This window comes from Nannospalax galili, unplaced genomic scaffold (assembly GCF_000622305.1).
Source record: "Nannospalax galili isolate Female #2095 unplaced genomic scaffold, S.galili_v1.0 scaffold17, whole genome shotgun sequence".
Lineage (NCBI taxonomy): Eukaryota > Metazoa > Chordata > Mammalia > Rodentia > Spalacidae > Nannospalax > Nannospalax galili.
The window spans coordinates 1,661,438-1,673,403 of NW_008342276.1; the positions used below are offsets into that span (position 1 = coordinate 1,661,438).

General features: G+C 40.4%; 1 protein-coding gene across 1 annotated transcript in view; it reads left to right on the plus strand.

Annotated features, from left to right (window-relative positions):
- The window catches only part of Utp23 (UTP23 small subunit processome component), a 6,522-nt gene extending 3,116 nt beyond the window's left edge, over positions 1–3,406 (plus strand). The window contains exons 2-3 of the mRNA XM_008837960.3: positions 386–560; positions 2,027–3,406. Of these exons, the coding sequence (XP_008836182.1) occupies positions 386–560; positions 2,027–2,410 (559 nt within the window). The 3' untranslated portion in view covers positions 2,411–3,406. The remainder of the gene's footprint in view (positions 1–385; positions 561–2,026) is intronic.
- The last annotated feature ends 8,560 nt before the right edge of the window (positions 3,407–11,966 follow it).

An 11,966-nucleotide genomic window follows, 5' to 3' on the forward strand; every position in this document is an offset into this window, starting at 1 on the left:
CAGTCCACAGAATCTAGTCAGACTATCTAGAGTCCCTTGTTTTAGAAAGATCAGCTCTTCTTCATCTAGCAGCAATCAGTTAAATAAGGGTAATTTTAAGGACAGCTGCCTAGCTTCATGAACTGTTTTGAGGCCAAGCAAAAATCGATAGGAAGAGCAATCGCCATGCCTCCTCAAAGAGTTCAGTGCTCAGTAAATGCTAGCATTCATATTTCTGCTCAGAGGATTCATTTTATAAGTCGTTAAGAGTAAAGTGACAACTATATGACAAATTCAAATTTTAATGGTATAATTTTGCATTAAAAACTTGAGTATTGTGTTTATACTTTGTATAAACAAATGTGTCAGTTGTGATTTCAGGCCACTAATAACTTTTCTTTTTCAGGTGTGTCTTAAAAGAATTAGAAACATTGGGAAAGGACTTATATGGAGCAAAACTGATTGCTCAAAAATGCCAGGTTCGAAATTGTCCCCATTTCAAGAGTGCAGTGAGTGGATCTGAGTGTCTGCTGTCCATGGTGGAAGAGGGGAATCCTCATCACTATTTTGTGGCAACACAGGTGATGCTTCTTATAAAATTATGAAGCAGTTTTAACTATCTTCATGTATACTTCATGTGGAGCTATTTATAGTCAGAAAAGTTCAGTGTGTATGAACTTATTTATGTACTGTGGTGCTGGGGATTGGACCCAGGGCCTTATGAATGCTCAGCTAGGGTTCTACCACTTAGCTACAATCCAAGTCCCTAGGTTTGGACTTTTTTTCTTTTTGGGGTCTATTTTTGAGACAGGGTCTCCTTGTAGCTCCAGCTGACCTGGAACCCACTGTGTAGATCAGGCGGGCCTTGAACTCACAGAGATTCTCCTGCCTCTGCCTCCCGAGTGCTAGGATTAAAGGCATGTGCCCTCATACCCTGTTGGATGTCTTAAAATGCTGATTGGAATCAACAAAAACAGTTGTTTGAGAATCGGAGGAAAGGACCTTAAGTATATTGAGTTTCTTCTTAGAGCAGTTTCTTTTTTTTTTTTTTTTTTTGGTCTTTTTGAGACAGGGTCTCCCTGTAGCCCCAGCTGTCCTGGAACTCATTTTGTAGACCAGGCTGGCCTTGAACTCACAGAGATCCACCTGCCTCCACCTCCCAAGTGCTGGGATTAAAGGCATGTGCCACCACGCCCGGGGAGCAGTTTCTTTTTGAGAATGAGAAATTGCTACCTTTGGCTCCAGGGTTTGCAAGGGAAGAATGGAGCAAAGGTTCTGCACTCCGTATTTGTAACTGCTTCGTGGTCCTCAGTTACACTATTTCTCAAAAAGTCTGGCTGCATGTTCTTTTAAGACTGCACAGCACATTGAAGGTGGTTAAAGACCAGGAGGCAAGAGGAGAGAGTCTGTTGATGCTAAGATCTTCATATACATATGCAATGCTCAGTTACACTTTCGGAATTATAAAATACAGTGACAAAGCTGAACCTGGAATCTGAACCAGCTAATTTCTACTTTGTTTCAACCTTTCTCTGTTAATGTTTTCAAAGAATGTCTTAGGGTAGAAACAAGGGAAACTTCTAATAGATTTACTTTTGCCTTGGTTTATAATTCACAGCCCTAGAGTGTTGACAAATCAGTTCAGAGTGCTGCTGCTGATTACCTGTTTCAGCTTAGTTTTTTAAAAATATTTTCTGCCCTGTATCATTATCAAAACAGTGGTCTGAGAAATAAAATCTGTAATCTGTTTTATTTTTTATGGGCATGAGTGTTTTGCCTACATGTATATAGGTGTACCCATATGTGCAATGCCCTTAGAGGCCAGAGGAAGGAGTCAGATTCCTCTGGAACTGGAGTTACTGGTGGTTGTTAGCTGCTTATCTGGGTTTTGGGAATCGAACCTCAGTCCTTTGCTAGAGCAGCCAGGGCCACTGAGCCATCTCTCTAGCCCATCTTTTATTTTTAATATAGCCCTCTTTAAGTACTTAGAAATTTATTTTAGTTACCGTAATTGATATATTTAAAACTAATTCTTTGTTTTTAATAGGATCAGAATTTGTCTGTGAAAGTAAAGAAAAGACCTGGAATTCCTCTCATGTTCATTATTCAGAACACTATAGTTTTGGACAAACCTTCTCCCAAAACAATCACCTTTGTTAAATCAGTAGAGTCAGGCCAGCTTGTCTCAGTGCATGAGAAACAAAGTATCAAACAGCTCAAAGAAGAACATGGTTTAGGGAAAAACCCTGACCGGAGAAGAAGAAAAAAGAAGAAAGTAAGTGGCCCCAATCCACTCAGTTGCTTGAAGAAAAAGAAGAAAACACAGGACGAAAAGTCACCTGCTTCGGAAAAGAAGAGGAAAAGGAAAAGAATCCGGAACAGATCTACCTCAGAAGCCCTTTCTGAGAAGCAGCCTGCAGAAGGGCAGTGAGTGTCTGAGTACTCTGGAAGACACTTATGTGAAAAGCAGATTTCCTTCTAAACTGTTAAAGTGTTTATAACAAAAGACTAAACTTAGGTTTCCAAATTAATATTGACACATACTTTTGCCTAAAGTTAAAGAGTGTTCAGGTTTATTTACCAGAGTTCATCATCAATTGTTTGGAGAGGTGCTTTTTCATTTTAAAGTTACTATCTCGTTTCTCCCTTCTCCTGACTCCCAAGTGTTATATCTGTGTGTGGTGTATGCATTTGTGTGTGTGTGTGTGTGTGCGCGCGCACGGGTGCATGCACACATGCATAAAGAAGCCAGAGGTCAACATCAGGTGTCTTCCTATTTTTGAGACAGTGTCTCCCATTGAACCTGTAACTTCCTGGTTCAGGAGGCTGGCTGGCCAGTAAGCCCCATAGATTCACCTGTCTCTCCTCCCTAGTGCTGGGATTACTGGGGTGTATTGCTGCACTTGGGTTTTTACAAGCATGCCAGGGATCTGACCTCAGGTCCTCATGTTAGTGACTGACCCATCTCCTCAGCACCATATGTATAAAATCATTTCTTAGACCTGCAAAATGGCTTAGTAGGTAAAGGCACTTACTACCAAGTGTGTACTAAGTGTAAATTTAATCCCTGAGACCCATATGATGGATGGAGAAAACTGGCTCCTGAAACTTGTCCTTCGATGTGTCCATAGGTACACAGTGACAGGCATGTCTGTGTGTCCTCTCCCCCATGAATGTAATTTAAAAAATAGTCCTAGTGGACAAGAGAAGGTAAGCCTCCAGTTAATATATACTAATAATTAAACAGTTCTGCAAAGCTTGCGACAAAAAGGCAGTACCTTAGACATTTAGAGAAACTGTCCTCTTTCAACTGTTAAAATTTATGTGTCCAAATTGCACAATATAATGCTGCTCTTTGCTCTTAGTGGAATAGAAATTGTGTTTATACATCTCTCATTTTTCTAATACATAAATGTTTTAATGTTTATATGTCACATTCATTATTTTCATAACTAGAGTTGCAGATTGTCCTAGTCTGTTTCTCCATTGCTGTGACAAAACACTTCCAATATCAACTTGGGGAGGAAAGAGTTTATTTATCTTATATCCCCTGGCTCACAGTTCATAGGGGTGGGGGGCAAGGTAGGAACTCAAGGCAGGAACCTGAAGGCAGGAGCTGGAGCACAGGCCATGGAGGAATGCTGGTTACTGGCTTGCTCCCCTGGCCCCTGCTCAGCCTGCTTTCTTATGCAACACAGGCCCACCTGCCCAGGGGTGGCACTACCTGCAGTGGGCTGGGCCCTCCCACATCATCAAGAAGCTGCCCCTCAGACATGGCCACAGGCCAGTTGAATAGAAGCTATTCCCCAACTGAGGCTCCCTCAATCCAGGTATGTTAAGTTGACACTAAGGATATCCAGCACACAGATTTTTCAGCATCGTTCATGACTAAACAAAGACATGCACTGATTACATTTATTGTGGTGTTTGCTGTTCCTGAAGTTAATGGTCTCGTTTTCTTCTAGCATCTGACCTACATCCTCTGTATTCACCACTATCACAGTAAAGGCCCTCCCAATATGATTTTCTGTGTAATTACACACATCCAATAGTACCAGGTTATTTTTCACCCTGGAGGTGATTGACTGGGTTCTCCTGATGTCTTCCAATGTGGCCCAATTTTCTGCTGAGCTGTTCCTCAGCTGCCACTTAGGAACTTGTCCTTATCCAGACACTGTCATGTTGATCTTTTAGCTTTCTTTTATTCTTCGGTACTATTGCTGTAGTAGAGCATAGAGAGGTAAAAATCCATATTTGGAGGCTGTCTATCTGTGCCTTTATTACAAACAACAGGATTCTTAGTTGAAAGTTGTTTCAATTTTCCTTAATCTCATATGTTTACATTGTATTGGGGAAATGTCCCTTTACCTTTTCAGCCCCATGTGTTCAGTAATATGCAGATTTTCTTCTAGAGCTGATCTTAGTGCCACATCCAATAGCTAGAATTCCACAACAATAATCTAAGACTGGGTGTGTTACTGAAGCGTCCAAATTAGTTCCTTTGGGAATTAAGTAACCGAACTTGTTTGGGAATTAAGTAACCAAACTTGTCTCTTTCTGCTTCCTGATACAATCATTTAGTGAGCTAAAATTTGGATGTTTTTGTATTGTAAGACTGAAGTGCAGAACTCTGGGATGAGGCCCGAGTGGCTTCCTGTGACGTGTTGGAACAATGGTTCTTAGTCTGTGTTTTAGAGAATCATGACAGTGTGAGTACATGGAGAAGGTCTCACTAAGGTCAGAGTAACTCTTTCTTTTTTTTGTCTTTTTGAGACGGTCTCCCTGTATCCCCGCTGGCCTGGAACTCGCTATGTAGACCAAGCTGGCCTCGAACTCACAGAGATCCACCTGCCTCTGCCTCCCAAATGCTGGAACTAAAGGCGTGTGCCACCACACCTGGCTCAGAGTGAAAGTTTCTTTTATGAGACAATTCAGCTTCCTACAGAATGCCATTCTCTGCATTCAGAGATGCTCTGATGGAAACTGGGAACACAGCTTTTGATAAGGAACAACACAGTTACACAGCAAGCCAAAGTAATGTTTGTTTTGAATTGCAATTTCATGGTTTTTTTTTTTTTTTTTTTTGGTCTTTTTGAGATAGGGTCTCTGTGTAGCCCCAGCTGACCTGGAACTCACTATGTAGACCAGGCTGGCCTTGAACTCACAGAGATCCACCTGTCTCTGCCTCTGGAGTGCTGAGATTAAAGTGGGCCACCACGCCCAGCTGATTCTGTCTTAAATTCTTGACATTAGCATTTTAAAGAAGGAAGGTAAATATGCTGGGGAGAAGTGAATATAGTTCTCCCTGTGAGAAAGAAAGGCATCAGTAATGCTAGAGTTATCTAATGAAATGCAGTGGTGATGCTTAAGAACCTGAAGAAAATGTGGAAGTTAATTATTCTAACAAAGTCTGTACTTACCCAGTGCTTTCTGCCTATTGAAAGGGGCTGAGTTAGAACTAGACCACTGAAAAACATGTAATACAGTAATTACTAAAATTGCCTTTGATCCCAGCATTCAGGAGGCAAAGACAAGACAGGTCTCTCTTGAGTTTGAGACCAGCCTGGTCTACATTGCTTAATTTTATTTTATTTTTTACGTACCATGAAAGGGGTTTATTGGACTGGCTTCCATGATACAGTTTGGTAGTCCAACAATGGCTGTCTTTTAAATTGTTTCTCATGTGTATTTGTCACAGTGATGAAAATTCTAATGAACACAATCAACAACTTTATACCTAATTAACATTTTTTATTGTTGTTGCTGCTGTTTTGAGACTGGGTCTCCCTGTAGCTCCAACTGACCTGGAACTTGCTATGTGGACCAGGCTGGCCTCCTCTGTCTTCCCAAGTACTGGGATTGAAGACATGTGGCACCACACCCAGCTAATTAGCATTTCTTTATATTAAATTCTCTGTTTACATAACTGGTGTGAGTTTCTTTTCATTTCACCTAACCTTGTCCTAATGTAAAGGTTCTAATGGCCAGTACTGCTTCTTGCTTTCTGGAACTTGGGTAAAGGGATCAATTCTCCCTAAATTACAAAAATTGAGATTGGATAAGGGATAGTTTGACAAACAAGGAGTTACTATTACCACGACAGGGAAAGACAAAATACATATCTAACACTGTTATCTTTACAAATTATAAAACTTGTGTTAGGGTCCGTGACTCAGTGGGTCTCTTCAGGAGAACAAATGCACGAGTATGGAGATGCAAAAATCAAGCAGAGTTTTATTAAACCAGCTAGCTGGGGCCGACTATCCTTCCAAGACACGCAGGTCTGGTTAGAGCGATCGACCCCGAGGCAATTTCAGGTAAAGATTATATAGGCTCCCACAACCGTTACACAAAAGCCCGCGTTTATACAACCAATAGTTTCAAAGCAAGCATTTCACAAACCAATAACTTCAAAACAAGAAAAATGTTACAACTCCCTTCAGGTGTCTCAATCGGGGAGGGATGGGTGGTATGTGCCTGGAGCGGCCCTTCCCTGTTATCTTGTGTAAGCAGATATGCCTACGTGACACGATACAGATCAGACAGGCCAGGCTCCAGGGGCTGCAGCACTTGCCTCTATCTCTGGATGCCTGTGTCTCCAGTTGAGTTAATTGGTTACAAGCAGTAAATTCAAACAAGTAAATTCAAGCAGCAAATTCAGACAAGCAGTAAATTCAAGCAGCAAATTCCTCTTTCCCTAACACTTGGATCCTTCCGCTCCCCCAGACTTGCAGTCCAGAGCTCCATCCCTGAGATTCAAAAACAATAAAAATAGCAAAAAGTGCACATCTAAGGATGAAAAAAACAAATGGCTGAGAAATACTTAAAAAAATGTTCATCATAGCTGGGCGTGGTGTTACACACCTTTGATCCCAGCACTTGGGAGGCAGAGGCAGGTGGATCTCTGTGAGTTCAAGGCCAGCCTGGTCTCCATAATGAGTTCCAGGACAACTGGGGCTACAGGGAGACCCTGTCTCAAAAAAACGAAAAAAAAAAAAAAAAAAAGTGTTCATCATCTTTAGTCATCAGGGAAATGCAGATTGAAAGCACTTTGAGATTTCATCTTACATCACTCAGAATGGCAAAGATCTGAAAAGCAATGACATGATGGTGGGGATGAGAAAAGGGGAACTCTTATCCACTGTTGGTGGCAGTGGAAACTGGTGCAACCACAGTGGAAATCAGTGTAGAGATTCCTCAAAGAGCTTGAAATTGATCTACCATACAATCCAGTCATACTACTCTTGGGTATATACCCAAAGGACTCTATACCCTACTACAAAGATACCTGTTTATTCATGCTCATTGCTGCCCTTTTCATGATAGCCAGGAATTGGAAACAACCTAGATGTCCATCAACTGATGAATGGATAATGAAGGTGTAATACACATACCCAATGAGATATTATTCAGCTCTTAAAAAAAAAAAAGAAGTAATCAAATTCACAGATAAATGGCTAGAACTGGAAACAATCACCCTGAATGAGGTAACCCAGACCCTGAAAGACAATGTTGCATGTTCTTTCTTACTGCTATAATGCTAGCTTTGAAACCTTAGACATGAATGTTTCAATTTAATAATCCAGATACCATGGGTTGGGAAGGTGGAATGTAATGATATGAAGGGGAAAGGGGGAACATTGGAGTAGGAAGGGTTAAATGGATGGGGAATGGGAGGGCAGGGGCAGAAGAGGGAGAATGGGGAGGGAAAAGTAACACTAAAGGCCTTTAGAAAAAGTCATATGGAAACCTACCATTATAGAAACTTCTTAGAGTATATATATAGATATTATGAAAAGAGATTAAAAGAAGTTACACTATAATGGGGACATTGCCCTTTCTAGATGTCATAGGCTAATGAAAAAAACAATAAAAAACTCTTCAAAACAGGAATAGACTCCCTCTCTAGAAGCTTTTGGCCAATGGTCTCATAGATCCCTAAACAATACTGGCTGTTGCCCCTGCTCTTGGTTACCCACTAGAACTTGATGATAAGATCCTACTGCTAAAGACACTACATGCATGGGCTATAGAACAAACGGAAACATCAACATGCTGCTGACTTCAGAGCCTCATCTCTACTGGCTAGGATCCATAGTGCTAGAAGTTGCCATGAGTGCTACCACAAGAAAAAAAAATCAGCATCACTACCCAATTTGTGAATCCTGTGAACTACAACAACTGGCCTGGCATGATATGCCCACACTGGTGGCACGAATATTATGGGAGTAAAATCCACTCTGATTGGATTAAGATTCTCTTCCTAGGATGGAGCCCATACCTAACAGTGATAGCAGGCTTAGGAACCTGAGGCTAGGAAGTTCACAGGACACAGGGGAGAGCCCAGTACTAGTTTTCTACTAAATAGTTATTGTATTAAGCTGACTCCTAATGACTTATTGTTATGCCCTTAGATTAATGCATTTGTCAACTTCCACCAGAGAAGTTTTCTTATGCAGCAGATGGTGATTAACATAGAAACCTACAACTGGCCAATGTGTAGAGAACATCAAGTCTCAGAGTGCTTATCCCTGAATAGTACACCCGTATCAAACTTCTGCCTCCCAAGGCTCAGGGGTCATTACAGAAGAGGGGGAGTGGGAAGATTGCAAGAGCCAGAGATGGTGGATGATCACAAGAGTTTTCCAGACAGCTGGTCAGTTACTCATATGAACTCATAACTCATAGTTATGGTGACAGTATACAGAAATCCCACGCAAGCTCAAACCAGACAAAATTCCAGCGTGGACATGGGGAAATGGGTAAGAGACCCCCAACCCAACCTAAGGAACTTCAGGCAACTGATGACTGCTGGGAGGGAGAGAGACAGTCTCCTTTCAGGAATGGGACTCGTGGTAGGTTAACAGGCTCCAGTAAATAGACCCATACTGAAGGACTTTTGGGGGCTGCAAATCATACTATAGGCTGTATTATACATAGAGTACATTAAATTGGGTGGGGACGATAATAAAGAGAGGTGTAGATAAGGAAGAGGATCTAAATACCATCAAATTATATAAACATTGTAAAAAAAATCAACAAAACAAATTGTAAAATATTGTCTCCACCATTTTCTTCCTTCCAAAATCTTAGTTATGATGGTGGAAAGACAAAACAAAAATGGGAGAAAATATGTATCTTGTGTCATAGTTCAGTTGTCAAATTAACATGCCTGGGAAGAGGAACCTCAGTGGAGGAATGTCCTCCATCAGATTGGGCTGTGGACATGTCTGTGGGGCATTTTCCTGACTGCTAATTGATACAGGAGGGCCCAGCTCACTGTGGACAGTACCATCCCTAGGCAGGCAGGCCTGGATATGAGCCTGAAAGCAAACTAGCATGAAGCGTTTCTCCATGGTCTCTGCATGGCCCTCAGTTCCTGCCTCTGGTTCCTGTTTTGCATTCCTACCCTGGCTTCCCCAGATGATGAACAGTAACTTGAGGTGAAATAAATCCTTTCCTCTCCTAGTAGCTTTTCACAGTGTCACAGCAACAGAGAAGCAAACTGGAACATCTCCTGAAAGACTTACATGTAGAAAATAGAACGATTACTAGTCAATAATATAAGGACAACTCGATTAAAAATGAGCACATGATATAGACACTTCTACAAAGAAATATGCAAATGACTAATCAGCACATGAAAAGATGCTGGACATTGTTAGTCTCCAGAGAAATGGAAAGTAAATCACAATGAGGTGTCACTTCACACCTAGTGAGACTGTTATAATCAACCAGACAGAAAATAGCAAGTGTTTGAAGAGGGAAAATGGAAATCATTATATATTGCTAGTGTAAGTGCAAGATGCTACAATTCTATTGAAAAATACCCTGGCAGTTTTTGAAATTATTAAACATGTAATTACATTATCCAGCAATTTCACACTGAGGTATATGTTCCAGTGAAATGAAAACAGATGTCCCAATAATACTTACATGTGAAAACTCATAGTGTCATTATTAATAATGCCAAAAAATAGGAACAGCTCAAATGTCCATTAATTAACAGATAGATAAACAGAAGGAGGTACAATGGAATACTACATGGCAATAAAAAAGAAATAATGCTATAAGATGATTTAACCTTGATAACATGCTAATCAGGCACAAAGGATCAAATATTGTATGAATAATTCATATGAAATATCCAGAATAAGCAAATCTATAGCCAGAATGTAGGTTAGTGGATTACTAGGGAGGGGGAAATGGGAGCAGGTTGGAGAGAAAGAGGTAGAGAGATTCTTTGGGGGTAATGACAAGACTAAAGTTGCTTGTGCTGACTGATGCACCATGTGAATAAGTCAGCATCATATGAGCTTGTACATTTCAGTGATTCAACTGTGGATTAAGTGAATTATATCTCAAAGCTATTTGAGAAGTGTACCCAAGGTAAGCAGAACAAGCATACTTACTCATGAATTATTCAAGTAACTCAGTGGATTGAACAACGTATATTTCTGTAATTGTTTCTAGTTTCTTTCAAGGAGAGAAAATAGTTTGATAAGCTTTTTAGGTGCTAATATTTCATTTCTTCTTCTCTTGTGAATTAATCTCAAGCGGGTCTCTGTCGGCCTCCTAATACTTGCTGTCTTCTACTGGATGCAGTCAGAAAGCTGCCATCTCTCTCCTTTAGTTTCCAGAATGATACAGATCATCCACAGGTAGTAACTGTCAAAAAGACAAATCTTCCAAATACTCCTTATTCTCCACAGCTGTTTCACAATGATAAATTTTTTAAAAATTATTCATTTAATAACCACACAATCAGAAGAAGCATTTCATTACAACAGCATTGACATATTCAATAACAATTTCCAGAGCTAAGATGCATCTCCTTCAAAATTGGCTGTAAATTTTTAGGTTTACAGTTGAATTAATACAACTATACAATATTGTACTCAGTATAAACCCTATAAGACATCAAATTAAATAAGGTTTTAAAATTTAAAAAAGATCTCCATTTCACTATTAAAATACACAGCTTCATACAGAAAAATTCATTTTCAATACAATTGACACTAAGATGCACATGCATTTCTAATCTCTATATATCTGATTATTACTAGTCACAGTCGGTTACTTTCTGAGCTCCTTGACATCTGAGCATGGATATAAAGTCATCAGGTAGATTTCAGTGGTAATGTTTTTCACATCCACCAATTATTAAGGAGTAAATTTTTATGCATTGAAGATTTAAAAAATTTTTTTTCTTTAAATTTATTTATTTTTATACCCACTTCCCAGATAGCACCCTCCCATAGCCCCCACCACTAGAGCCCTTACACTCTGAAATCACCGCTACTGTCTGCTGTGTTTTCAGCACTCCCAGCCATTCCCCACTACTTGCCCTTCTGGCGAATCTAGTCAGGCTATCTAGAGGTCTTTGTTTTGGGAGGGTCAGCTGTTCCTCATCTAGTGGTAATCAGTTGTCAATATTCCTTCGGATAAGATTAGAGTCTGCTGTTCACTTTCCCAGTTCTATGCTGGGTTATTATCTGGGAATCCCTTTGGCCACCGCACTCCCAGCCATGCCCCACTACTTGCCCTTCTGGCGAATCTAGTCAGGCTATCTAGAGGTCTTTGTTTTGGGAGGGTCAGCTGTTCCTCATCTAGTGGTAATCAGTTGTCAATATTCCTTCGGATAAGATTAGAGTCTGCTGTTCACTTTCCCAGTTCTATGCTGGGTTATTATCTGGGAATCCCTTTGGCCACCGTGGTCAACATCTCAAAAGAAGGTATTGCCTGTCTGGCATTGTTGCTTGTTATGTAGCCTTTAACTATGCATATGGACTGTTAAGAAATTATATTGACCCCTTTAATCTTTGGTTATACTTTCCTTTTGGATGTTTAAGGACATACAGATGGACCAGATAAACCAATTTATTTTTACTCTTAAGGTCGTTTGAGGATCTGTTCCTCAGGGGTCACATGGGCTTGGGAGGAGCCCCTGGCTCCTTTCTTTTACCAGTTCCACCTATGTGAAGATA